The 24,410-nt window shown below is 51.0% G+C and overlaps 9 protein-coding genes across 9 annotated transcripts; 4 read left to right on the top strand and 5 right to left on the bottom strand.

The window, feature by feature from the left end:
* Positions 1 to 628: 628 nt before the first annotated feature.
* N7533_006824 (sugar porter family MFS transporter) lies at positions 629 to 2,412 on the top strand (the record flags this gene model as incomplete). The annotated part of the gene is made up of 4 exons (XM_057103474.1): positions 629 to 705; positions 807 to 1,245; positions 1,312 to 1,959; positions 2,014 to 2,412. 4 exons carry the CDS (start codon positions 629 to 631, stop codon positions 2,410 to 2,412), a joined length of 1,563 nt encoding a protein of 520 aa, XP_056958431.1.
* A 257-nt stretch (positions 2,413 to 2,669) lies between these two features.
* N7533_006823 (DNA-directed RNA polymerase I subunit RPA34) lies at positions 2,670 to 3,726 on the bottom strand (the record flags this gene model as incomplete). Its single annotated transcript, XM_057103473.1, has 2 exons — positions 2,670 to 3,408; positions 3,467 to 3,726. 2 exons carry the CDS (start codon positions 3,724 to 3,726, stop codon positions 2,670 to 2,672), a joined length of 999 nt encoding a protein of 332 aa, XP_056958430.1.
* Positions 3,727 to 4,078: 352 nt separating this feature from the next.
* On the top strand, positions 4,079 to 6,685 carry grc3 (uncharacterized protein; the record flags this gene model as incomplete). Its single annotated transcript, XM_057103472.1, has 4 exons — positions 4,079 to 4,115; positions 4,174 to 4,673; positions 4,726 to 5,037; positions 5,093 to 6,685. 4 exons carry the CDS (start codon positions 4,079 to 4,081, stop codon positions 6,683 to 6,685), a joined length of 2,442 nt encoding a protein of 813 aa, XP_056958429.1.
* A 391-nt stretch (positions 6,686 to 7,076) lies between these two features.
* Positions 7,077 to 8,831, bottom strand: N7533_006821 (putative prenylcysteine lyase; the record flags this gene model as incomplete). Its single annotated transcript, XM_057103471.1, has 2 exons — positions 7,077 to 8,611; positions 8,696 to 8,831. 2 exons carry the CDS (start codon positions 8,829 to 8,831, stop codon positions 7,077 to 7,079), a joined length of 1,671 nt encoding a protein of 556 aa, XP_056958428.1.
* A 227-nt stretch (positions 8,832 to 9,058) lies between these two features.
* N7533_006820 (small subunit rRNA maturation protein TSR4) lies at positions 9,059 to 10,439 on the top strand (the record flags this gene model as incomplete). The annotated part of the gene is made up of 3 exons (XM_057103470.1): positions 9,059 to 9,178; positions 9,248 to 9,877; positions 9,963 to 10,439. 3 exons carry the CDS (start codon positions 9,059 to 9,061, stop codon positions 10,437 to 10,439), a joined length of 1,227 nt encoding a protein of 408 aa, XP_056958427.1.
* Positions 10,440 to 11,065: 626 nt separating this feature from the next.
* Positions 11,066 to 12,087, bottom strand: N7533_006819 (CSN8/PSMD8/EIF3K family protein; the record flags this gene model as incomplete). The annotated part of the gene is made up of 2 exons (XM_057103469.1): positions 11,066 to 11,636; positions 11,921 to 12,087. 2 exons carry the CDS (start codon positions 12,085 to 12,087, stop codon positions 11,066 to 11,068), a joined length of 738 nt encoding a protein of 245 aa, XP_056958426.1.
* Positions 12,088 to 12,928: 841 nt separating this feature from the next.
* On the bottom strand, positions 12,929 to 14,257 carry N7533_006818 (folliculin domain-containing protein; the record flags this gene model as incomplete). The annotated part of the gene is made up of 1 exon (XM_057103468.1): positions 12,929 to 14,257. One exon carries the CDS (start codon positions 14,255 to 14,257, stop codon positions 12,929 to 12,931), a length of 1,329 nt encoding a protein of 442 aa, XP_056958425.1.
* Positions 14,258 to 17,966: 3,709 nt separating this feature from the next.
* On the bottom strand, positions 17,967 to 19,914 carry N7533_006817 (putative regulatory factor Sgt1; the record flags this gene model as incomplete). The annotated part of the gene is made up of 3 exons (XM_057103467.1): positions 17,967 to 19,316; positions 19,375 to 19,574; positions 19,659 to 19,914. The coding sequence occupies 3 exons, from the start codon at positions 19,912 to 19,914 to the stop codon at positions 17,967 to 17,969; spliced, it is 1,806 nt and encodes a 601-aa protein (XP_056958424.1).
* Positions 19,915 to 20,209: 295 nt separating this feature from the next.
* N7533_006816 (putative spindle-pole body protein (Pcp1)) lies at positions 20,210 to 24,020 on the top strand (the record flags this gene model as incomplete). The annotated part of the gene is made up of 3 exons (XM_057103466.1): positions 20,210 to 20,809; positions 20,876 to 23,718; positions 23,780 to 24,020. 3 exons carry the CDS (start codon positions 20,210 to 20,212, stop codon positions 24,018 to 24,020), a joined length of 3,684 nt encoding a protein of 1,227 aa, XP_056958423.1.
* Between the last annotated feature and the right edge of the window lie 390 nt (positions 24,021 to 24,410).

The raw sequence follows: 24,410 nt of genomic DNA, 5'->3' as shown, positions 1-24,410 counted from the left end.
AAATCATCGTGACCACCATTATAGTTAAGAGGATCCTCGATGGTTTCATGTAAGTTAGAATGTTCGAGTCTTGCCTTTTTGAATATGGACAGGTTGCTACCAAAAGCATTGCTGATTTTTTGTACTCCCTACCCTTGAAAGAGTGATAGGGGCTTTCTAGTCCCGTCGCTTTCTTTTTCTCCCCACGGACCCCTGCATCGCATCACATCAAATCGCATCATATCACCAAACCAACATCTACTGCCGTCGTACGCTCGGCTACCGGCCTCGGGCACGGAAATATGTCTTGCTTGTTCTGAATTCTTTAACACTACTCTGTTTTATCACATTGAATGAGGTTGGACTATGGCCGCCTGTCGCCTGTCGGCTCCGTAACATCATCGTTGTAGGCGAAGGCGTGCTTTTTGGCGAGAACATTGGCCCCCATTCGACCACAATTGACCACAATCCGACGGTTATCTATAGAACATATTGTTTCTATTGGAGAAAAATGGGAAAGCACGCAAAATCGCCCTCATTGCTCCTCACCAAGCCTGGGTATTGATACGAAGCTTTATATGTGCCGCCATGACCACGCCTTGGCTCTAGTGATCTCGCATCAGGACGGCTTTCACTCCCAGTCACTAGTATGGGCTTTTTAGCAATTCCCGAGCTGAATACTCGACAGGGTACTTTGCGTGCCTATCACTTGACTGCTATTGTTTTGTAAGTTTTCTCATCGACCAAAATGATCTAGTATAAAACAAACAGGGCGTGAGAAGTCATGAACAAATAATTGACCACCTGGGCAATCATTGCTCTTTTAGCATCTCATCATTCCTTTCAGCCTATGATTCCGGTATTGCAGGTGGCATCTTGACCTACAAGTCCTTTCAGGATGATTTCAGATTCACCGCAGCCCACAAGTCCAAAGTCTCGTCTTTGACTGTCGGTCTGGAACAACTGGGCTCGTTCGTTGCAGCCATGCTCGTTTACCCTTTGACCAACAAGTATGGGCGTAAAGTATGTATCATTGGTTCAACTGCTCTTTTTGTCATTGGTGTGATCATCCAAGTCAATAAGACACACTCACTAGGAGCCTGGTACGTCGGCCGTATCATATCGGGTTTGGGCATGGGTGGCCAGAGTGTGGTCATCCCTATGTACTCGGCAGAGATGACTCCTAAAGAGATTCGTGGTCGATGTGGTTCTTTCTATCAATGGTTGTACGCTTGGGGTGTCTTTCTGGCTTATTGGGTCGACTATGTAAGTAGTACTTCCAACAATATTTTAATCTTTTCTATTGGCACGGGTGTTGACATTTCGTCCTAGGGAGTTGCCCAGAACCCTTCAATTGCTGGCACATCCCGCGAGTGGCAGATCCCTGTCGCCCTGCAGTTGATCTCTGGTGGCATTCTCTTAATCGCTACTTTGACGCTTCCAGAATCTATCCGTTGGCTCTTGACTCAGAACCGCACTGATGATGCCTGGAAGGCTATCACCTGGGTCCGTGGCGGTGATACTCCGAAGACGCGTGAAGAGTTCACCGAAACGCAACTCGGTCTTCAGGCTGAGCAGACTGAGAGGGAGAATTTCTCCTATCGCGAGCTTCTAGAACCGGCTAATCGTCTTCGTTTTATCATTGGCCCTGTCCTCTTTATCTTCCAGAACGCTACTGGAAGTAGCGCCTTGGCTGTATTTGCGCCGCAATATTTCAAGCTCATAGCTGGAAATGATGAAAATCGCAATATGCTACTTACTGGACTGTTTGGTGCCGTCAAGGTCATCGCATGTACCTTCTTTATTTGGGTTCTAGCTGAACGTATCGGTCGCCGCATGACTCTAGTCAGCGGATCGGCACTGATGGCAATTTGCATGCTGATTACTGCGTTGATCGTGGACTTTATTCCCACTCAATCAGCCACCAATGTGACATCTGCCGGAAGGGCTACAGTGGCAATGATCTTTTTGGACATCATGGTAAGTGTCACTATTGGCTTTTCTTGAATAGATCATTTGCTCACAAGAATTCAGATTTATAACTGTTCATGGGGTCCACTTCCTTGGGCCTATGTTCCTGAAATATTTCCGACACGCATTCGTGCGCTCGGCCTGGCTGTCAGTATGCTGGCGCATTGGGCATCTTCGTTCTGCTTCTCCTTCGCGAGTCCATATATGATTCAGAATGTTGGTGCCAACACATTTCTGATATTCATGGGATTCGATGTATTAGCCACCATCTTCTGTTGGTTCTTTGTCAAGGAGACACGAGGGAAGAATCTCGAGGTGGCCGCTGGAACCGAATGGGAGGCAGCCGAGCGCAACTCATCTGACGATGGCGAGAAAGGCACTGTTTTGGGTCAGGATGGCAAGAAAGTGCAGCTTGTTAGCGTTCATGAAAACTTTCACGCTAACGTCAAGCAACGTTCGTAAGGTGCCATTGTCAGATTTAGATCATTCAACGCGGTTGTCGATAGCGTTGACTCTGTTTCTGTGGACCTTTTCTCCAAGACAGGAGAATCCATCAAATACCAAAACAACTTGAGTGAATTGCTTTGAATTTGTTTATCCTGTGGTCAGAGGCAACGGAGGCTCTCGTAGAGAAAGTTTCAAGTGGTAAAGTGTACATTGAAGTCTTGTAAATCGTAGTAACAAAGATATCTTTTAGCTAATCAAACCATAACGCCAATTCATGCCTTGCTGGACTTTTTCCGCTTCTTCTCCTCGCGGTCCTTAGATGACTTCTTCGATTTCTTGCTCTCCTCTGTGATGGGTGCATCTTCATGAGCTGAGAGCTTCTTTGACTTCTTTCGGGGAAGACCGGTCGCTTGGGTAGCATCGCCCTCAGTGTGATGGTGCTTCCTCTTGCGCTTCTCCTCGCTATCTCCTGCCGGGGCCTTGAAAGAAGGTTCATCGGATTCTGACTCCGAGCTGGATCCAAGCGTCTCGGGTGCGCTAGGAAGGCTACCAACGGGACGGAAGCGCATTCTCAACTTCTTTGGTTGGGGTCGAGGTGGCTTGACTGCATCGCGCAATGCCTCAACCGCAGTAATGTCTGCGCCTGGTAGGTTGAACATCTCTTGGATCTGATAACTGGGGACGTTTTCAGACTTGCTGACGTAGGTCTGGGTGCTCTCATCATATACAAGAAGACTCTTTCCTTCCGAGCTTTCCTCGGTAATTGACTCGGCGGGAATTCCGTACTTCACGCCCTCGAATTCGAGGATGGGTTCGCCTTTCATAATCTTCGACATGGAAATTTCCTTCACCTTGGACAATGGAAGGGAGGCCGGGGCGGAGATGTGATAGATTTGCTTGCCGCGCAAGTTGGAGAGAAGAGAGGAGGTGCTAGAGGCTGGAGCGGCTTGCTTATTTGCGAGCTTGAAGCCGGACGGCGCCTTGTATGTCTTCGGTTCAGAAGAAGTCAACCTAAAAGAACCTGCTTTAGCTTGTTGCGCGGCCGAGTTCAAATCACAGAATATCTCACTTCTTGGTCTGTGGAACATCCTCGCTTGTGTCCATTTCATCAGAGCTCGAATCATCAGAACTTGAAGAGTCGGAGGAGTCGGAGGAGTCGGAGGAGTCGGAGGAGTCGGAGGAGTCGGAGGAATCGGAGGAATCGGAATCTTCAGCAACATCCTTCGCCTTCGATACCCCCTTCAAGGTCTGCTTCTGCTTGTTGTCAGGCTCAGGCGACGTGGACCGGCTCGAACTGCTGTCGCTATCGGATGAAGAGGAGGCGGCCATGGTGCTTCTTTCAGTTGGTGAGGCACTGGAATTAAACGGCGTTATCCGCAACGATGCGCGTTGGTTGCGAAGAGTACCCGCAATATAAGGTGGGCGGGAAATAATTGAGCGAGGGCTTCTTTTTAAGAGCCAGGCGTAAAATCTCCGAGGCGATTGACAGCGCAATGATCTCTGATCGCCCAGTGTCTGCAATGTTGAAGGGTTTGGAGTTGAATGGCCAATCTTTTTTTCTGCTCCGCGGGAGCACGGACCACTTGCCATTTTTTTTGCTTATCGGCAGCTTCGCCGCATTATCGACCTCTCCGATCAAGCTCGATCTTCAATCCTACAGGAGTCGCCTCAATTATTGGATATGGTGAAGCGAAAGGCCGAGAAACAACAATCTGCTGGTACGAAATACGTATACTAAACGTGCGACCACCGAACCCGCATTAATGTCCCACGCAGCCCCCATGAGCGCCGTTGCGGCGCGCAAAGCTCGGCAGCAGCAAGCGCAGATTTCAGCGCCAAAGAACGATGTCGACGTCGAGATTGTGACGGAGCCTCCGCCTAAGCGCCCACGGAGATCTATCGAGGCAGGCAAGACCAATGGAGCCATTGAGACAGAGACTCGAGGCCCGCGAACAAGGTCGTCGACGAAACAAGATATTTCATTGCCGGCTGAGGATGTAAAAGGACGGCGAAAGAAGGACGCTCGGCCCCTTGTTCCTCAAGCACAAGGAGAAACCAACGAGGAAGAGGAAGCTGATGAAGGCCAAGCCGACGGTCCAGAGGAAATGAGCGAAGACGAAGTCGCGTCTGTCGCTGGTGACGCCGACGGCTACGAGTCCCCAGCAGATACCTCGACAGAGCTTCAGAATTTCCCCTTATCCAAGGCACGCCTCAACAAAAGTACCATTCTATATGCTGATGAGGACACTCTTTGTGTTCGTCTTAAAGAGAGAATGGTATGTGCCAATCGATTGGAATATTTAATCAGAACATACTAATTGGTTTCAGAACCTAGCACTCCTGGGTCATTATGACATTTGGATCAAGCGAGGAGTCGTCAGTATTATGGGTGCCAAGTTACATCCCTCAGCACAGGCCTACAGAGTCTATGCTCCTTCAACCCACTCTTTGCCCGTCATTAAGTGTGTCTCGGGTGTGGATGGAGAGGCTGAAATGGAGTTGAAGTCCTGCAATAACGGGCTCGCTCGACTTCGGGACATCTCTCCTTTGTATCAAAGAGTCTGGAACGGGCAAAATACCACCGCGGATAAAGCCACCCTTAAGGGGGCGGCCAAAGATTTGCGACGGACTTTTTCAGTGGTAAGTAGTCCCACTTCTCTTTGAACATGATGTTCAGCAACTAATTAGTTCTTAGCTGTATACATCGGCAGATGACTCGCTCAAAAGACACTTGCGACCGCTTCATCTCGACAAAAAATGGAGTGCCTCCATGAAAGCTCTTTCTCAAAGACAAGGACAGCTTCGAGTGCTGGTTTGTGGTCCCAAGGCATCTGGCAAGTCTACATTTAGCCGGTATCTCTTGAACCATGTTTTGAGCCCGGCACCCGAGACTGAGAACGGATATGTCAATACCGATGGCGTTGCCTTCTTGGACCTGGACCCAGGTCAGCCTGAGTTCGCCCCCATGGGCCAAGTTTACCTGGCTCACTTGAAGGCTCCGTTTTTTGGACCGCCGTTTAGCCATCCATCTCTTGACGGGTCCCGCGACGGCCAAATTCTGAGGGCCCACCACATTGGCGCTACATCACCAAAAGAGGACCCCGATCATTATGCCATGGCGATCATGGATTTACTAGGCCAGTACCGCTCGTTGCTGGCAAGGTACCCTCAATGCCCATTGATTGTCAACTATCCTGGATGGATCTTCGGACAAGGCTTGGAAGTAGCTACATGGCTAATTGGCTGCCTCGGATTATCCGATGTTGTGTATATGAGCGAGAAGGGGCCCTATGAGGTCGTTGGGCCTCTAAGCCTGGCTGCCAATGAGGCTCGTGTACCGATGACTATTCTGCCTTCTCAGCCCACTGAGTTTGTCAGTAGATCGAGTGCCCAACTGCGCTCAATGCAAGTCCAGTCCTACTTCCACCAGTCTCATCCGGTCGGTCTCAGTTACCCACTGTGGTCTGAAACACCTCTCTCCCGCACAAGACCCATTGCTGTGGACTACGCCGGCGATAAGCAAGGTATCTCAGGTATCATGGTTATGGGATCTCAAATCAACCCGGAGATGCTCCGAGAAGTGATCGAGGGTGCCATTGTTGCAGTTGTGGAGATTGATTCGCCAAGCACGCTCTGGGGTACATCCTCATCAGCGCCAGTGGCCTCTGGATCTGACAACCATGATGCGTCTGAGGTAGGCGAAGACATTGACATGGATTCGGACCAACAGAACGGACAAACTGCCCCATCTACTGAGGATCTTGTCGTTAGGACCCCCGAAAATCTTCCATATCTCTTCTCTGGGTCTGGAAGCTGCACACCCCTTGACCCCAAGTCATCCAATTGTCTTGGTTTGGCTATTGTTCGATCTGTCAACACTGGTTCGCACAGGCTGGAGCTTTCCACCCCTATTCCCTCCTCAACTCTATCCAACACTATAGAGCAAGGGCGCAGCATTGTGCTTGTGCGTGGACAGCTTGACAACCCTAACTGGGCTATCAGTGAAGAGTACCATTCTGCTCGGGCCGCAGAAAGACGGTACCAGCAGTCAATTTCTCGTTCAAAGAAGAATGGGGGATCTGTTGGTGGGGCCGATGACCAGGCAAAACAAAAGCAGACTCTGTCTCTCCTGCGTGAGAGGATACGACGTGCTAGTAATGTGCCTTGGATGACGGTTGTGGAGGACAACAGTCGTCACCAGCGTGAAGCAGCCGCACGCCGTGAGAAGTCTCTTTGGAAGTTGAGGAAGAAGGCGTATCCCGCAAGTGAAAGCGAGACAGAGTGGTAGTACAACATGTCTTGTACCGAAGACAGCAGACCTATCTGAGAAAATATCATCTTCCACAACTTGCACTACGGACCATCTTTTTAAAATGGGATCAATCCTCCAGTCGACAAATTGCATCAGGGCTCTAGACGAAGTGTGACTTGAGTGGCTTGAAAATAAACTAATACTATCGCAGACAACGCTATTTCCAATGTCTACTTCAATATCACCTTCCAACTACGCTTTAGAGTAGTTAGACTAGTACATGTTAGTTCTAACCGGGCAGAATACAAGTTTGCGATGCCTATCATGATCTTCCACAACTCGGCAGTAAATAAACACCAGACTGGATCTGCCATGCAAAATGATAATGATTCGAGACGAAAGGTACTAGGTAGAGTATATGAGCAGCTCACAGTTCAGTCCTCGGCTTGAAGGATGCAGTATTGACACCACTGCCCTGCTCAGTTTGCCTCTGCCACGACTGCAGCATAAGTGCCGCCACGTTCCGACCCATGAGTGCACTTGTCTCCATGGTGGAGATAAAGCTCTCGATCCCACTTGTGTACCACACTTTCGGGGCCAAAAGAGTTTCCTCAAACGTCACTCGGGGGTACAACACTGGATACGGATTCCAGACCTTCTCGTGGAACCAGCTGATCTCAGTCTTCGGGAGGTCACCGATGCTCGTGTTAGTGCGTGGAACAACTACTGAGCTGGTGTCATTATATTCGATGTCGAATACTTGAGCGATGATTTTAGCGGACGGCCGCTCAGGTGAGAAGATCTTATACACGTAATGTTGCTCGGGAAATTCTTCGCCATCCTTCGCGACTGTTCGAGTCACTGTGCGCAGTGTGCTGATGCTCCAGAATCCAGCTGGGCCGACTCCTGATGGGTCATCGCTGGGCCAGTCGCCCTCCGGGTGAGTGGTTAAAATCGACTCTGGGGTACGGGCATTGTTCCCATCAAGACCGAAGTATGACGGTGAGATGCGGTGAGGAGTCGAGAAGAGTGTAACATGCAATTTAACGTAAGGAATTTCGTCAGGGATATGGTCCAATGGGGGAGATATCGAGATGCCAGAATACTGCAGCGGTCCTGCAATAATAACGTCGTCGTACTCCGCATCTTCATATGACTGCACTGAGTCCAAGTCCCCTGTCGGGTGCGAGATAATTCGAACTGTACCATCGTCCTTCCGCTCTATTGCTGTCACAGTTGTGTTCAACCGCACATCTGCCCTGGAAGCCCTGGCCGCACCGTCAAATATCTGCCAATTCCCACCATCGATTGACACTGCCCCATCCGTGGCCATGCAAACCATCGACTCCAAGCCGTGAATGACTGCCAAGTTCTGGCCATAATTAACACGGGTGCTCGCCTGGATGATCTCCCGAGAAAACAGCTGCCCAATGCCGTTGCCATCAAGAAATCGGTCTCCAGGTGTCGAAGTTGCACCCAACAGATCAATCTCTGCCGCAGCCTCGGAAAGTGACTGAAACGGGAAAATCGGTTCCTCGTAAAGACGCAGAAACCTGCCCACGATATTCTTCATCAAGTTCTGTGTGTAGAGCGGCGCAAGACCATATCTCCAAAAGAGCCGACCAATATTCCACCAGCTATAGCCATTCTTGAGTGTGAAGACAAACTGCTTTCCATCCCAGATACCGATAGATTCCTCGGCTTCCCTGGGACGAGCGTAGTCAGCGCTGCGTACACCAAGGCCGAGATCGCGTGATGCATTCACGAGGATTTCGTTGACTTGGACGAATATGGAAGCGCCTAGTTCGATTGGATAGGCTGGGTCGTCAAATGCATCGACTGTAGTTGAGCGACCGCCGATATACGAGGCTCGCTCATAGATAGTGACGTTGAGAGGGATGCCAGCCTCATCTGCAAGCTTACGCAATTCGTAGGCTGCGAAGGAGCCTCCAGCTCCAGCTCCTATTCTTCTGGTTAATTGTGATTCGTAAAGGGGATCGTATGATGGTTTGCAGAGCATTGTAAGGAACTACATATGGTGCCTACCGATGATAGCGACCCGCTTGGAGACGTCATTTGTAGCTAGCTGCAACGGCTGCTGCTGAGCCGCATAACTGCTTGGAATGAAGGCGATCAATGCGTTGAGAAGCCACAAGTAGCTCCAGTCCTGGGTGAAATACATCCTCTCAGGCTGCTTGATTTGATGCAAGCAGTGGAAGTATGCGGAGAGGAGAGGAGGTCGATCATCACGGGATGGAATACATACCGTAATTACCGTACAACTAGTACCTTAAATGACTGGGCTGGGCATGGTGGGGCGTATCGCTTATCGCAGCATTTTTTTGAACGGCGGGGCTTCGCATGGGAACTCTCTGTCTTCACAATTGATCATTGACCCAAGTTACCGCCATGGATCCCTACGATAGTGACTCCAGTATCGATGAGGACTTCACCGAGACCGGTGTTCTCCTCGGATACGCCAACGACGAAGTCATCGAAGACACAATCAGTCACCTGGGCGGCTGGCCGGTATGCTTCTATTGAACACAAATTCAATATTCATGCCCAAGATGCTAACAATCATGGCTTGCAAATTAGAAATGGCTTGACGAGTCTACCCCTCCTCCCGGCGACTTTGCCAACTGCAAAGTCTGCAACCAACCTCTGATCCTGCTTCTCGAATTACACGGCGATCTCCCCGATCACTTTCCCAACGACGAGCGCCGACTGTACCTCTTCGGATGCCCGAGAAAGCCATGCAATCGCAAGCCAGGCAGCATCCGCGCATACCGCTCAACTCGCAAAATCAACCTGGAAAACCCCCAGGCCCACAAACAGGAGGAAAAGAAGAAGCCCGTCGAAAAGGCCCCCGAGCCCACACCTGCTCCTGAGAAACCAAAGCAAGACCTTGGCGCCAGTCTATTCGGAGCCACATCTCTGACAGGTAGTGTCTCCGCGAATGCAAACCCCTTCTCCTCCAACTTCGGCGCACCAGCAGCCGGCGGCGCCAATCCCTTCGCGATGCCGAAATCCGCTGCCCCCGCACCATCACCAACCCCCACCAAGAGCGAAACCAACGCGCTGGCCGATTCCTTCGCTGACAAGGTCCGTCTCTCATCCCCAGAAGACGAGTCCAGTACGACGTCCACAAACCCCGCCGCAGCATCCAAACAGACCCCCGAGTCTGCAGACTCCCAGACACCCTGGCCCACGCAGTCCGCCTTCCCAGTCCCGTATCAGAATTTCTTCCTGGATGCGGAGTATGAGGACTCTCTCGCGGCCTTCGACACCCACAGTCCCAGATAATGTACAGATGGAGCCCATGGACGAGGACGGCGGTGCCTCTGGCTTCGGCGATCTGAAGGATACATTCGAGTCGGAGCTCGATAAGGCCTTTATGAAATTCTCCACCCGCCTCGCGCATAACCCTGAGCAAATCCTGCGCTACGAGTACCGCGGTGCGCCGCTGCTGTATAACTACGCGGACCAGGTGGGCAAGCGCTTACATCCTGATCCTACCGTTAGTAAGGTGACCACCACGGCTCGGGGTAGTATCCCGCATTGCGAGTACTGTGGTAGTGAGCGGGTGTTTGAGCTTCAGCTTACGCCGCATGCGATTAGCGTGCTTGAGGATGGACGTGAGGGTGTGGGACTGGGTAAGGATGATTCGGGAATGGAGTGGGGGACTATTATTATGGGTGTTTGTGCGAAGGACTGCGCGCCGCAGAATATTGGCGTTGTTGGTTGGAGAGAGGAGTGGGCTGGTGTGCAGTGGGAGGAGATGAAATAGATGTAGTTGATATACCCCGTCTGGGAGCTGATAGTAGTGGGAGAGCCTTCGAGGAGAGGGCTGGCATAAAAATAGATTTCATATGTGCATACTTTGGTTTTGATCTGGAAGTATAGCCAGCCCTGGCATCCATTATGGAGTATTTACTAGTAGTATGTTTCAATATCGGGAAGCTGCCTACTACTACTGTTTACTTTTGAAGCATTCATTGACTCTGTATGTTTTATATTGTAGCAGGTCAACCTTTAGCTAGGTTAACTTGGCATAGGAGGTATGGTATGAACATGGGCATCTCACGCATCCCGTCATCGTCCGCTCATTTCAGAAAAGAAACAAAACACAGGATCCCAATACAAAACAAGGGGGGCAAAATAAATCGAGGAAAGGAAACGCCAGATTGCGCCAGATCCCGACTCATCTCCGAGCCTCCTCCATGCGAACTCTATCACCGCCTCATAGTCATAGACGGATCGGGGATTCATGAACTCATGTCTCTCTTTTTTGGGGTCTCCCTCGCACAGTCGAGAAAGGACGGAGAAAAAAAGGTTAAAACGGGGAAAGGGAAAGATGAATAGTTGAGGTTTGAAAGTTGGTGGTGGGTGAAGAGAGGGAAAGAAAAAAGCCGCTTATGCGGCCTGCTCGAAACCGCGGCGGATGACACGGCCGAACATGTCGACACCGACACGCTCGCTCTTGACTTCGCTGCGGGCCTCGTTCTCCTTGTTGGTGGGGACGGTGACAACGTCACCCTCGACCTTCCAGTCGCAGACATCAGCGACGAACTTGGCGAGGGCGTCACGGCCGCGCACATCGAGCCACTGCTCCAGAGAGTCGGCGGTGATGGAGCGGAAGGTCTTGCCAACCTCGACGGCGATGCGGATCCGGACGAGCTCCTCGAAGCCGGCGACATCGGCAGTCAGGTCGGCGTAGAGGTCGTCAGAGTTAAGGGTGGACCAGAACTGGGTGTACTGGGCAGACTCGAGGAGGGTCGAGAGACGGGCGAGCTTCTGCACGGACTCAACGAAGTCGGAGGTCTGGGAGGCGGCCTGGGCCTCGGAAGTGGCAGGGAATGGCTGAGTGTGAGTGGGGAGCAGAGCAAGGCAGAGCGAGAAGGCGGGAGAAGGGAAGACGGTCAGGGCCTTGGCCAGAACATTGGTGACGGTGTCGGCTTGGAGGAGGTGGGGGTTGAACTGGTAGCTATTTGGTGGGTTCAATGCCATGTTAGCCCAGCTGAACTCCTATATTTCGTCCCGGATTCAACAAAAGCAAATAGCGACTTTTCGAGCATATGATACACGCGATTCCAATTCCAATGAGATATATTGGTTTGGTTTCAGAAAGTTCGAAAGTTCTCAACTGCCCCGTACGTAACAGGTTGTCAGGTAATAGGAAACGTGTATGAAAAAGTTCGTTCATCATATAAATCGGTGCACATGCTTTTCAAATGCGGCTGAAGAGAATAAGAAAGCCGACCAACTTACAGCTTCAGCAGAGCCAGGTTGGCGTAGCAGTCGAAGGACCGGTCCTCGCACTGCTGCTGGATGTAGTCCTGGAAGACCGAGGTGGTCTCGGGGTTGTACCGGTCGAGGCCATTGAGGATGGCATCGATATGCGCCGGCCGGGTTTCACACTTGTCGAAAGCGACCATCTTTGCTGTTAACGAGGGGGTGATGTGAATGCGGGTCTTTGCTTTGTTCCCTGGACGTCTTTTTGGTGGGATTTTTGATTGTGGCCCGGGTGGTCGGAAGAACCGAAACCGGTTAGTTCCACCGGAGTTACATCCTCCGAACTATACGGCGAAATGTACGGAGTACATTTGAAATCGATCTGTATTAAGTACTACAGATGCGCCGAGGTGTTGCTTTTGAGGATTTAATATTAAGTAATACGCGGGAAATATGTTCAAAATTCAAAATAAGCCAGTGGTGGCTTTTTGGTAATCGTGTTCGAATAGTACATAGAATACATGTCTCTTGAATGCCTCGTTGGAAATCATCAAACGGTCAATCGTAAGGCAGCGCGAGGAAACGCCTGAAAGTGATAAAACTGCCACTCCAGTGAGGTGACAGGATCCACTCGTCTTTGGAAGAGAAGAATGTGCGAGTGGCATCCAAGAGAGAAGGGGAATAATCCCAAAGGGAAAAGAGACGGAAGCGGGAAAAGAGGCAACGAAAAGGGATTCGTGAAAAGCAGAACAAAAAAACTCCGATCTCCTTGTCTGTGAGACGCCATAGTCTATGCCCAAATAGTAATAATCATCATGCGGAAAAGAAGAAAAAAGAGGATGAAAAAAAGTTGATGAAGAGATCAAGCTGAGATATGCAAAACGAACCAGGCCGTAATATGACAGCATCGCTTGTAAGCACAATTGGGAGGAACAGGGCGTGGTTCGAAAACAATTATTTTGAGGCGAAAGGAAACATGCCTCGCAGAAGTCGAAGCAACCGGGGTATCTCGAAAGGAGGTGCGGATGAAAAATGAAGTAATGCTTAGGCCACAACGGACCGTCGGGTGGTGATGGGAATCGGCTGAGGGCCGGAGGTGACGTTGAGCTTGCCCATTTCAAGATCATTGCCATCGTAATTCGATGTAGACTGACGTTTCTTGGCGCGTTCTGCACTTGTGGAAACGAGAACCGGCTGGTCAGCGCCAGCAGTTGCCTCGTCTCCAACAGTACTGCAAACAAAGCGTTCGTCGGAGATGGGAATGCCCCCAAACATCGTGCCAAGCTGCTGTAGCAACGCAACGAAGTGGGCGTGAAGCTCAGTAAAGATGTACTCGTTGCCGACAATCTCCGCGAGATTGCGCGCACGAATCTGACCGAGCCGGCGCGAGTTACCTGCCGGGTCCATGGCACGACCGGTCAGGAAAGAGGAGACAGGGGGTTGCTGTCGGCCAGCGGCCTTGTTTGCGGAGTTGGCCTGTTCCTCGCGGCGCTTTTCCTCTTCTTGGAAACGCTCCGCGGCACTTACAATGCTGGATGCGATCCGACCGAATGCGCGCCAAATTATGGGGCAGGCTCGAAAAGCTCTTCCGGCATCCTTTCCGGCCAAGGCCACCAATGCATAGCTGCGTCTCTTGCCACGCGCCATGGGGTCTGGAAGGCGGAAAATGTATGCAATTGTGTAGCCAGCCACGGAGTCGCCGAAGCACAAAGGACCGGAGGACAGACCGCGGGGGAGGAGCTCGCAACTCAGGGTACGAATCGAGGAGCGGCGGAGAAGCGCATAGTCCGTGGGGTTTGGGGGACCGCGGAGTGAGAGGTAGGTGAGAATATGGGTATGACATGATGCGTCCGATGCAACGGAAGAAGAATGCAGAGATTCCGGAGGAGAGGAATGGGCGTGAGAGTCGAAGGTGTCGTCATCGAGATCGGAGTGGCTGCTCCCGCAAGAGTAGACAACTTCGCGCGATCGCAGGACGGGGCTGCTGCTGTTCTTGTTGTCGCGATTGCCGGGAGCTCCGGCTGGTAACTGCCTGCTCACGCCTTCGGGTAGAGATAGGCTACAGCTGGCGCATGTGTCGCCGTCTGCGCCGCCGACCCTGTTAGATCGATCTTCGGGGGAAGTAGGTTGTTGTGCCCGCATAAAATACGGGTGGTCTTCGATCTTGGGTGATTTGGAGCCGGAGGATGGCTCGGTAGATCTGAGGTCTGGTGAAGTAGACTCGCGGGGAGAAGAGGAGGTGGTGGATGTGGTGGCCTCATCGTGGTCGGGATGGCATTGATTACAGGAGAAAGGGACGACTTGAGAGCAGATGATAGAGGTAGGCCCATGCACTTCGCAGAAGTGCGTCAGGGAAAGCTGTATTGAAGCCATGATTAGGAGAGGAACGAGGCGACAGCGACGGTGACAAGGGTGAGAGTGAAGATGAGGGCGAAGGTGAAGGCGAAGGTGAGGCGAATGGCTGACATGACATGATGGGTTTGGGGTCAAGTACAACAGGGTACTCTGTAGTATTCTGTACTTACAATAAAATCCATAATGGGAAGATTCACGACTCACGCAGACAGTTTAGTCCGTCATGACGCAGCATACTGCGATTGGCGTGGTATGCGCGGATCCACCGACCAGGTTCCTGGAGAAAGGGCGAGCGAGATGCATATAAAAGAAATCGGGGGGGGGGGAAGAGAGGGAGGCCTATGAGGTAGGGATGGGATGGGATATGAGAGAGATATGAGAGGGGGATGTGGGCGCCTTTTGCCACGGCCCAAAGCCAGTGTATATTACTACTCCGTACATCCCATTTACATTTAAAATCATTTACCATTTATCATTTATCATTTCCCAATTCTCGTTTCGGTCTTTGGCCGAGTGGGGGCCTCTCGCGCGACAGCCTCCCCTTCTGAGACGATGGAAGGCCCATGGAAGCATCGATTGCTCCACTTTGTCTAGAGTTCCGATGAGGTCGGAGTGGAAGTGTACATACACATATCCTCAGTATGGATACTCTGGATACTGGATACTCTATACCCACCTTGAGGCAGTATGTACACTGGCATATGCACATAATCTACGGAGTACTCCGTACCTAGTAGATACAGAAGTCATGTACACCATATCTACATTCCACTCCTTACCTTCCCCCTTTGCATGTGAACTAGACAGTATCGGCCCGACGTGGGAATGAAGGAAAATGGAAGGCTGCAAACAGTTCCGGGGGGAATGCCGGCTCTTCTTCCGGCTTTGATGCTTGCGATCGATCTATCATTTCTTTCCTTTACCCCTTCCCTCTAAGGCTGCCTCTTTGCTTTTTTCTGTACTCTCATCTTGTGGCTTTTCAATTCTACAGTACTCCGTAATTTCCGTCCTATCTCCTTTCATTAAATTTCATTTTTTTTTATTTCATCTTATCTCATCTCATTCACTTCCTCCCCGTTTCAACTGTGACCTCGGGGGGGGTTTACCTCTTAATTCCTTCATCAGCAAAGGGCGCATTCCTTGGGCTCCGATTTGTTCACTGTTCCCGGATGTTATTGACGGGATGCATCATCCATCTACTCCGACGAAACTCTAACCTTGAGAGGGCTGAACCCAAATTCAATTGCAATCTATCTTCTCCGTACTCCCGTACTCCGTAATGTCCTCCCTACACCCTATTTGGTGTATTAGTTTTCTCCGCTAGGCTAGGCTACGCTACGGAGTCGTCCCACCTGGGTCCCCCCCCTCTTCACCTTCGGTTACGGACGATCGTGTGAACCGATCGTCGTTTCGACCCAATCCATCTGGTCTTCCAGAAATCCCCAAGGCCCATCTTCCAAAGATGACTAGTCGGCTAGCGTCCGAACTGTCGGGTTCCAGTGTGGTACGGAGGAGTAAGTACTTACTAACTACAGGATTGCATTGCATCCTTCTGCAGGGATAGTCTTCCCACCCCTCGTATCGGAGTGCAGACTCCTCTCGACGAGGCTGCCGCCCGTTTAATCCTTTCGTCATCACTCAGATTAGGAGTGACTGGTCAAGTGAGATTGACAGGGACGGTCCCGAATATCTTCCGTGGCAACTTGGAAGCTCGCCCTGCACGCACGGCACGGAGGTGAATTCCATTAAATCATGACTTTCCTGGCCATTTACCCGCCGGTCCTAGGGAAATCCCCCAATTCAATTCAACACAGTCCAATCCAATCCAATCCCCTCACTCCTTACAATTACTCCGCAAATGAACCACATTGCCTCTTCCCTCCCAAGAATTCTTCCGAGCTCGGAAATGAAAGGGAACAGCGCTCTTCCGTCCACCCGCGCACCCGCCATCCCACATTCGCATCCGCCCACGCACAAGCCGAACATTCGAATAGCCGTCCCACCCGTAGAAATCATATTACTTTTTGCCTGCTCACCCATTGGATCCCCTCCACACAAAAAGTGAACGAGCGTCTCCATTTTGAGGGATTTAATGGGCTGACTCGGGCAAAGGTGAGTGGCTAGAAGAAAGAATGGATGCAGCCGCGACCAGCCATGGATCCGGTCCACCTTTTGATTCCCAACGGTCCAATCGTTCCTCCCAAACTCTTGGGAAGAGGGTCCTATCGACGCTATTTCGATTCTGCAGCCCCCAGCCCTTTTTTTTTCTCTCTTCAATCTGAATCGGCACACGTCAGGGAGAACGAGGCTTGGGTCGAGCCATGCCCATATTATTAATGCCGTTGGACCCGGATGGGTATGGGTACATGGCCATGGGGATGGGGCTAGAACCGTGCGGGAGCACTCCGTTGTTGTGACCTGCTCCATCTGGAGTATTTACGGAGTACGGAGTAGGAGTACATCACTAGGAGGTACTCTCTTGACCGAGTCTCCATACCCCATCTAAACAAAGCCTCCGAGTTTCTTCATGATACCTCGGCCGGTCGGCTATCTCAACGGCGACTTGCCTGAATTAGGGCATAGACAACCCTTGACCGGCAATATGGTAGATCCTCGGCTCTCTGCAAAGCCCTGCATCCATTCACAGGTACGGAAGTACATACCTCCGTACATAAACTACTTTTACGTTTCTAGATCACTCAATTTCCACGTGGCGCTAAACCATCTGGAGCTGCCCGACTTAGTTGCATGTCTCACAACGTGATCCATGCAGTCGCACCACATGTGACGATGGACCACACTTGCCTCTCCCTAAAGGAGACACAGCATGGAGAAGGAGCATGGAGCTCAGCTCAGCTCAGCTCAGCTCGTCTGACCATGTTCTCCATATGGAGTGTACGGAGTACATACGTATGTAAAGGCTCGCGCAAGCTTCGCTCAGGCCCAACCAGATTTTTCGCGTGGATCAAAAGGGCCCTGTGCGAAAATCGTGGGTGGAGCGTGGGTCCTCCAAGGCGAAACTCTTTTCGACTGACCTGCTCTTGCGGGCACACCGGGTGGATTCCCTGTGGATTTTCCCGTGGGTTCGTGGATCCCATGTCAAGTTCAACCTACAGTACGCTTGGGGACGTTGAGATGGCTTTCAAACTGTAAATTGGAACCGCCGGAGTGGTGTGTACCTGAGCTTGGCATTCCCGATCTGGAAGGGCAGATCATTTCGCCACTCTGCTGAAGAAATGAAAAATAGAAGCAACAATTGACACGGAGGGCCCGACGCTGGGTCTCCGCTGCAGATCCCCATAAGCGGCTCAGCAATACATACATACATGCATGCATACTCCGGATCTACTCTGTATGTACATCGCAATTGCGATGTGAACTGCAGCTCGTCTTCGAGTCACGCGCAATTCGCAGATTCCTTTCCGCCCTATACATTTGGACCGATAGATAGGATTGGTTCATGTCTCAGAATCATCTGGCCGCGCGCCTCTCTTCCCGGTCTAGGCTGCGATCCTAGAGGGGCAGAGGCGCAAGTTTCATGTGCTGAAAATGTGCTCGCGCGGATTAATTAGTCGCTTACTGTAGTACTCCGTAACGCCCGGTCTTTTCTCGCAAGTCGAGTTCACGGGGATGTTCCGAGGAGCCGAGGACAAGGCAACCCACCCGGGTCGTGATTACCGATTATAGACATGCAATGGAAATTCGAACGCTCATGTAGACTTCATACTCATTGCCGGTCATCCTTGGGCATACGCAAGTTCATCATAGACAGCATGTTGCCGGCGGGTCCCGCCGTTCCAGCTTGTCCCTGTAGTGCTTCCAACAAATTCTTGGCCAGATTGATGTTGACATTCTCGTCTTCATCTTCTTCCTCGACATTGGCACCGGATGATTCACCGGTCTGGTTTTGAGATGAGACTTCAGCAGTCAATTTCTGCTGCTTCCGGTTTAGGTCAAGAACCCCGGTTCCTTTGAGCTCGGCCTCCATCTGTCGAGATAGCTCATGGATTTGATCCGTATCATCCTCCTCATCTGTATCCAGGTCTTTGATTCGGTTTCGTAGTGGTGTCTCGAGGGATGGGCCCTGGCCGGACCCAGAAGGCATTCCCATCATCTCCTTCATCATTTTAGCAAATTCCTCCTCGTTGAACGAGGCCTCTTTGTCTTCCTCCTCATCACTAAGATCCTCCTCGTCATCTTCGACGTCAGAGTCCGAGTCAAAATCATCGATGAAGTCAGCTCCATCGAAGCCGGCTGAGTTGTCATTCAAGAACTCTTCAAAACGGGCCACTATCCGTTGCAGGTTTTCCTGGGCTCCTGCATCGCCAAAATTGCCGCCTTCTGTCCCGTCGCCTTTTCCTTTGCCCTTCAATTCCCGGTCCAGATCTTCAAAGTTGATATCCATCCATTTCTCATCGTCTTCTCGCTTGTCCCAGGACTTTTCGATTTCCTCATCAGTGGGAAGAGTTTCATCGCCGGTCTCAATATCCTCCAACAACAGTTTCATTTCGCGAACAGCAGCTTTATCCTGATGATGAGGATCGTAGAGCAGCATTTCGAAACCACAGGCAAGCTTCATTCCAGCTTCAGCTCTAACATATGCTTTCTCGTCTTCCGTTCCGGGTAATTTACCAGCCCAGGTATTCGGGGCCGGGAATTCCTGGCTTTTGAGCTGTGCAAATCCGACTCGCGTAAATCGAACACTCACTGTCACCAGGTCATCTGGCTTGAATATAAGATCAGAGGCATCCTTCGCACGGAGTGGTTGAAGGGCAATAGGATCCCGAATGTAGAAGGCTTCCACCGCCGGTGATATGTATGCCGATTTTTGGTGTAAAAGGAACGCCACCTTGCGGGGGATAGTCACAATGGCGGAGTGGAGGTTGTCGGCAATTTGTTTGGGATAGTTGCGCAATCGATAAAAAGCCTCCTCTTGTATCATGGGGGATTTCATAAAGCGTGAGGGTTCTTCTTGGATGATCCTTTTAGCCTCAGAGAAAGACAGTTTCTCCGTGACCTTTCGAGTTGTCTTCTGTTTGGGCTTGATGATTCTGAGGTCTCCTTGATGGATCCAAACCTTTATGGAAGTAGACTGTTAGTAAAATACCTAAAGGACGCAACAATGTGAAACTCACCCTATTGTCCGCTACCTCTGGCTCGAGCCACGAGGGGAGCGTCCCCGCGGCCTCAATAAGCAGAAATTCACCATCGCTATCCGCAACCTTGATCCAAATATCTGGATGGCGTTTGCTCAATTCGCGTAGAATGTATACAATAACCCATTCATCTTCGATGGAGTCTCCGTAGTTGGTGCGACCGTGAAGTGATGTTATATCTAAATGTGATATATATATCGGGATTAGAACGTGCAAGCTGATAAGATATGATCATATCATAGGAACGTGAGAGATTTACATACCATCATCTTTCTGAATCTCAAGTCGGAAGCTTTCCCGCTGCCAGATATAATTCTTGAGCAGTTCCTTGGTCAATTCAGCTGCCGTGCGCTGGACCTCTAGCAATCGTGCCCTAGTCTCGGCAGCATCATCGATAACGGCGGGGGCGGGGGAGGGGAGGTGATAAACGAAGTACTGGACGGAGTCGTCGGGCAACTCTGGCTTGGGGATTGGGCGGAAAGTGGACTTGAACCATGCGATATCCTCCTCGGTTGCCATTGTTGGGGAATTGAAAGGGAAGACTTCCGAGTCTTCAAGAGTTCACCGCATGACCTCACCTCAAATGGCATTCCTTCCGCAAAATCACCAAAGAAAAAGGCGGAAGGAGCGACCCACCCGTGACCTGCGCACTAGTCCGTATTGGGCTAGACATCAACAGTGACGCTTCGCTCGTCGCATCTCTCGCCCAAAAACACGTCTGGTCCCAACACTTTCCCCTCTAATATCTACGATTTTCGACGGCAATGGTCGCGTGTTGAATGGTACTTACTTTCCGACACGCGATTCTGTCACAATGGCGTTCCCTTACATCGATACGCCGCGCACCGAAATCGACGGAAACGCGACTTACTTGACCAACGGATTTCGAAGCGTGGGGAGGACGCATCTTTCGGCGCTGGACTCGGTCGAAAACTCATTTCACACACCTTCCAAGGACAACGACGTGCTCAAGGGCTTCGGCGATGGACGAAGACGCACATCCGGGACCTCCAAGGTCGGCACCCCACGCGCGAGTACGGCACAGCGATCGACCAGAACCGCGCTGAGGCATCTCCCAACCACAGCACCGGTCAGCGGTGAATTTACACCTTTGATGAAGAGCGCGACCAAGAACAACTTCCTCAAGAATGTGTCGACAACCAGAGGGGCAGACGATCCGAGGACGCCTGGCTACATGCGAGGCGGCCGTCGGAGCAGCGCCCACACCCCTGGACTACCTACGATGGATATGTCGGATATATATGAAGAAGATATGACTACCGATGATCCGACGCCTCTGCCTCAGGTTGCTAGCAGCAGCGCACAGAGCACTCCGATGCCCGGTCTCATAGGACGTGACGGCAAGGGTATTCTGGGTGACGGCCAGAATATGACGCTCAAGGAGCAGGAACGGGTATGAGAACTTCCTTTGAAATTGGTGTTGATGTTGGTGTTGAGCAGTGGCTAATTTTTCCCCTAGATTATCGATAGGCTCGATAAAGACAACTGGAACCTCAAGCTCAAGATCCACTATTTGGAAGAGCAGATCGAGAAGGCAGGACCAGAATACAATACGCTAGCACTGAAGGAAAACACCGAGCTCAAGGTCGCGAGATTGACCATGCAGCGCGATATCTCCCGATACAAGAAGAGTTTGCTTCAAGCGGAACGTGACTTGGAGGACTATCGACAACAACTGGTGGACATGAAAGAAAGATCTCGGAGGAAGCAGACCGATGAGGAGGTGCAACGCGAGATGGACGCCATGCGGGAGGAAATCGATTCTAGAGACAATGAGCTCCGAGAACTTCGGGAAGAGCTAAGATTATCTAAAGATGAAAAATCCCAGGAGGCCGAAAAACTGCGCGATGAGGTGGAAGATTTGGAAGCGTCACTCCGAGAAAAAGAACGTGCTATTGATGAGCGGGATGAAGAGCTGGAGGAACTGCGAGAGAATGGCAAGCAGAGTGATGCCGCCGCAGAGCTTCAAGCCGAGCTCGACCGTGCCAAGGAGCAAATCGAGGAGCTTCAGGATAGTCTTGAAAAAGCTAAGTCGGATTCTCAAGAAGCAAACCAGTCTGCCAGGCAAGCTATTGATGAAAAGGACCGTGCCGAGGAGGATCTCCGAGAGTTGCAGGATGAAATGTCGAACAAATCCGTCATGACAAAGGGATTTAGTCGACAGCTGGAGGAGAGAGCTGAAAAACTCGAGGAGGAAGTGCAAGGCCTACGCCAAGAGAACGATAATCTCGCCACGGAAGTCGAGAGAAAAACACAATTAGTCTCTCGACTAGAGCAACGCTACGAAGATATCCAACAAGATCTGAAGAACAACGCCGGAAAGCTAGGCGAAGATCTGGAATTGGCAAGACGCGACCGGGATTTGGCCCAGCAACAACTTGAAAGATCAACCGCTCATCTTCAGGAGGCTCGCGAAGAGATTCAACGCCGAAACGAAGAGAAGGAGCTTCTGCAGACTCGCCACCATGCCCTGACCGATGAATCTGGAGGATTACAGAGTGAGCTTGCTCGGGCACAATCGAGGATTCGCGAGCTTCAATCGGCCGTTGAAGAAGCAACGAACCGGGCCCAGGATACTCAAAACGTCCGCTGGCAGCAAAAAGTGGAAGTCGATCGATTGTCAGATGAGATCGAAGCCCTTCAGCACGAGATCGAGGATAAAGAAGGCCACTTTGCCCTCGAGCAGGACAGGTGGGAGAGCACAAAGCGCACCCTGCAGTCACAGAAAGACCGTGCAGAAGAACAGGCCATGGGCTACAAGCGGACAGTTGAAAGGCTTCAAGAAACCGAGCACACTCTTTCTGGAAAAGAGTACAAGCTTCAAGAAGCCATTGACAGCGAAAAACAACGCCATACCCAAGAAGAAGCTGTCCTGAGTCGCCAAATCAAGGACCTCGATAACGATCTCTCTCAGAAGAGGCATATCATCGATGAACAGCGCAACGACCTCTTGACCGTGAGAGAAGAGCTTCGCATTTCACGACGCGAGGAACAGTCTTTCAAGGACAAATTGCAAGCACTGGAGGATGAAGTTGTGGTACTGCAGTCGAGCTTGGCAGATGAACAAGAATACGCCAAGGGTCGACTCCAGAAGGGCTCTTCAGACATGGAGATCCAATTGCAGAAAGCAATTACGGACAGACAGACCCTTCGAGACCAGCTTGCCAATGCTCATGTCGAAATGCACGATCTCCGGGCTACTGTGACTGAAATCGAAGCTGAGCGTAACGAGCTACATGCTCAGCTCGATCAACCTCAGAATGCTGACGATACCACTCGCTTCGATCGTGAAAAACTTGAACTCCGAAGAGCTTCAACACGTTTTGAGAATGAGCTGAAACGGTTGAGAGACGATAAATCAGCCCTTCTTGAGGCTAAGGCTACTCTCGAGCAGCAACTTGGATCCGAGATCGAACGTGCCGCGGCAGATGAGGCTCGCCTCTCAGCTGAAATCGACCGTCTTCAGGATAAGCTCCTTGCAGGATCTGGAAACCGAGACCGAGAGCTGACGACGGCCAAGACGAAGGTGCAGCGACTCGAAAGACGAATCTCAGAACTCGAAACCATCATTGAAAACCAACCTCCAATGGAGACCGAGACATCAACGGCCCATGGGGACCTATCACTTCTTCGACATGGCCTCGAAGAGGCTCGTCTGCGTGAAAAAAATCTTTTGCAGCGGGAAGCTGATCAGAAAGCATCTGCGCGCGCCTTGAAGTCCCGGGTGGCTGACCTGGAGAGGGATCTCCATGGTGCCCTCATGAATAAATTTGAATCGCCCTCTTTGCAAAACTCGCCTTCCAACAAGCTTCACGAGGAGCTACGAAGCTTGCGGAAACAGCTTTCAGATGCCCATCGGTCTCTCAAGGAGACAAAGTCCAAGAACCGGGATCTTGAGCGTGCTGCCATGAAGGAGGAGGACCAGAAGGATTTCCACGAGTTGCTGAAGTCATCAACTCTCGAAGCCGAATCCCTGGCATTAAAGGTCTCTGAGCGCGATGCTCGATTGAACGAGCTGAGAACCCAAGTACGCCGTCTTCGCGAGGAGCGTGCATACTGCGTTCGCAAATTTGAAGCTACGGCTAAGGACCTGGAAGCGCTTCAGCAACGTTATGATGAAGCTTTGGAGAAGGTCTCTCTTGGAAAATCGACCAACAAAACCAGGCACGAGAAGGAAATTCGCGGACTGGGCAAAGAAATTGTCTGGCTTCGTGCCCGACTGCACCGGGAGGAGAAGTTCCGTCGTGATTTGGCTTGGAGCAAGGGACTGATGGAGCTCGGCGAGCGTGTCCGTGTAGCATGGTTCGTATATCCCCTTCTCAAAAGCATTATCAGTCAACTAACATGGTTTAATACACAATAGCAATGAAGCTGATCTTCGCTTGATTTCCGAGATGGGCGTCCAAGCCCGCGACCGCACATCTACGCGAACGCCTCGCAGCAAATTCCGATCTGCTATTTCCATGGTCGTAGCTGCTGTTCGCATGCAACGGATGGGCCAGGAGTGGCGGCGAACGAAGAAGATTGGCGAAGGCCTGAAGCGAGCCAAGAGCGAGATGCTGAAGCGTCGCGAAGGCTCGAATCGAAGTCTGCTCGGCCAATAAACGCCTCACTCCGACCAGTTGTCACTGTGTCGTCTTGTTTTTATAGGCCACTTTGTGCCTTTTTCATTTCCCAGCGTCTTAAATTCTGCCACGAGAGATTCCCCGACATGTCTTGCTTGTACACACCTTCCTTTTTGTCTGTTCGGTTTACTTCTTTCCAGCATAGGGCGTTCGAAGGAATTTTTTTTGTGTTCTCCACTTGGGTATTGGCATTGCTTGAGCATAATGAATGACTGGCGCGAGATAGGATGATAATTATGCCAATTTCAGGTAGTGTAACGTCGACTAGAATTGAATTTGAAATGGATTTATCCTTAGTCAACAGGACTTTGATGCTTGTGAATGGTAAAGATTCGATCTACAGGCAGACTAGACCATACAAGGACACAT

This window comes from Penicillium manginii (assembly GCF_028828005.1).
Source record: "Penicillium manginii strain IBT 31320 chromosome Unknown utg000005l:1.0-5665137.0:1.0-5668048.0, whole genome shotgun sequence".
NCBI classification, from domain to species: domain Eukaryota; kingdom Fungi; phylum Ascomycota; class Eurotiomycetes; order Eurotiales; family Aspergillaceae; genus Penicillium; species Penicillium manginii.
The sequence above is the reverse complement of the archived record's forward strand: the minus strand, read 5'-3'. Positions and strand labels throughout refer to the sequence as shown.